The following is a 1,710-nucleotide window of genomic DNA, read 5'->3' as shown; positions in this document are numbered from 1 at the left end:
CATGCTTCACCTCGAGCTGGGGTCTTCTTTTTTGCTTCACCGTCTTGAATCTGGGGTCTAGGCTTAGGTGGTGTGTTGTTATTTCTGGTGGGATACCTGTCATGTCTAAGGGGGACCAAGCAAAACAATCCATATTATCGATAAAAAATTGAATGAATTTTTTTCTGAGTTTAGGGGTTAGCCCCGTTTCCAAGCATACCTTTCATTCGGGTAGATGCTAGATCAGTATCACCTGTTCCAGCTCCTCGACCGTTGACTTGGTTGCATCTAATTCTTCAGGAACAAAGAAAGTTCGAGGAGTTAAGAAATCCTCTTCTTCTTCGATTACCTATTTCTCCAATTCGGTCGAGGCTGGGGACGGTGATTGCTATTTGGCCGTATACTTATCTTTAGTGCTCGATTTTTCTAAGGTCGAAAGTGCTGATACCAACGCCACCTCATCGACTGCAAACATTTCCTTTGTTGTGTGTTGTTCCCCATAAACTGTTTTCACACCATCCATTGTTGGGAATTTCATCATATGATGAAGGGTCGATGGTACTGCCCTCATGTTGTGGATCCATGGCCTCCCGAGCAGTGCATTATATCTCATGTCGCCTTTGATGACATGAAATTTTGTATCTTGGATGGTCCTGGCCATATTCACAAGTAGGATTATCTCCCCCTTTGTTGTTTCACTTGCCATGCCATTTAGGACTCGAGATGCAGGTACAATTTGGTCCTGCAGACCGAGCTGCTCTACGACACTTGATCTGATTATGTTTGCCGATCTACCTGGATCCACTAGAACATGTTTAAATTGAATTTTATTTCACAAAATAGAAATTACCAGGGCGTCGTTGTACGGCGGAGAACTGCCCTCCGCTTCTTCGTCGTTGAATGATAGGATGTCTTTGGGCACATAACTCCGAGTCCATTTTTCTTTTATGATCGACACCTTGGTATGTTTGAATATAGGCCTTGTGGAACATCGACCCAGCCAACGATCATATGAATTACATTCTGTGGTTCTTCCTGCTCATTCTTTCTGTTGGTGTCTCTTTCTCTGAAGTGATTCTTAGCTCGATCACTGAGAAACTCTCGAAGGTGGCCTTCATTGAACAATCGAGCTACCTCCTCCCTCAGCTGTCTACAATCTTCAGTCCTATGGCCATGTGTACCATGATATTTACACATTAGGTTTGGGTTTGTCTAAGAAGGATCGGTTTGTATAGAACTAGTCCATCTGGTGTCTTTGATTCTCCCGATAGTCGATACAATTCCCGATGCATCGACACTGAAATTATACTCCGATAATCGAGGCGCTTCTGCGGGATCGGTATGTTTATCACAACCATTCTTACCCATAAGTCCCTAAGAGGTTTGCCCTCGATCATTTCTTCGATCATTCTGGGGAAGATTGCATCCCGAACTGTTATTCTTCGATCTGCGACATATGGTTGATACCGCTCTCTGTTCGACCTCGGTTCCCTGTCGGTATCCTTCGAGGCTTTTATTGCCATTCTGTTTGGATGAACTGAACCCGAAGGGGCTCCCAGCTAGTCATCCTCGACCCTTATTTTCAATTGATAACAATTATGCACATCTGCCCAAGTAACAGTAGGATATTCGATCAGATTTTGCTTCAACTGTCGTGATGCTATCGAGCTCCGCTAGTTCAACCCTTGCATGAAAGCTTGAATGGCCCAATCATCTGTAACCAGTGGTAAA

At 44.1% G+C, this 1,710-nt stretch overlaps 1 protein-coding gene across 1 annotated transcript; it reads right to left on the bottom strand.

Moving 5' to 3' along the window:
* Positions 1-367: 367 nt before the first annotated feature.
* On the bottom strand, positions 368-917 carry LOC138874763 (uncharacterized). Its single transcript, XM_070153544.1, has 2 exons — positions 830-917; positions 368-783 (listed from the first exon to the last, which is right to left on the bottom strand). Exons 1-2 carry the CDS (start codon positions 915-917, stop codon positions 368-370), a joined length of 504 nt encoding a protein of 167 aa, XP_070009645.1.
* Positions 918-1,710: the final 793 nt, after the last annotated feature.

Source organism: Nicotiana sylvestris, chromosome 1 (assembly GCF_000393655.2).
Source record: "Nicotiana sylvestris chromosome 1, ASM39365v2, whole genome shotgun sequence".
NCBI lineage: Eukaryota > Viridiplantae > Streptophyta > Magnoliopsida > Solanales > Solanaceae > Nicotiana > Nicotiana sylvestris.
This window is presented reverse-complemented; position numbering and strand designations above follow the sequence as displayed.

What these genes read in the sequence shown, in the direction of transcription:
- LOC138874763 (XM_070153544.1), bottom strand. Translation starts at nt 917, where the DNA reads ATGGACTCGGAGTTATGTGCCCAAAGACATCCTATCATTCAACGACGA. An exon ending in CGCCGTACAACGACGCCCTG is followed by an intron (nt 784 to 829) that starts GTAATTTCTATT and finishes AACATGTTCTAG; the next exon opens with TGGATCCAGGTAGATCGGCA.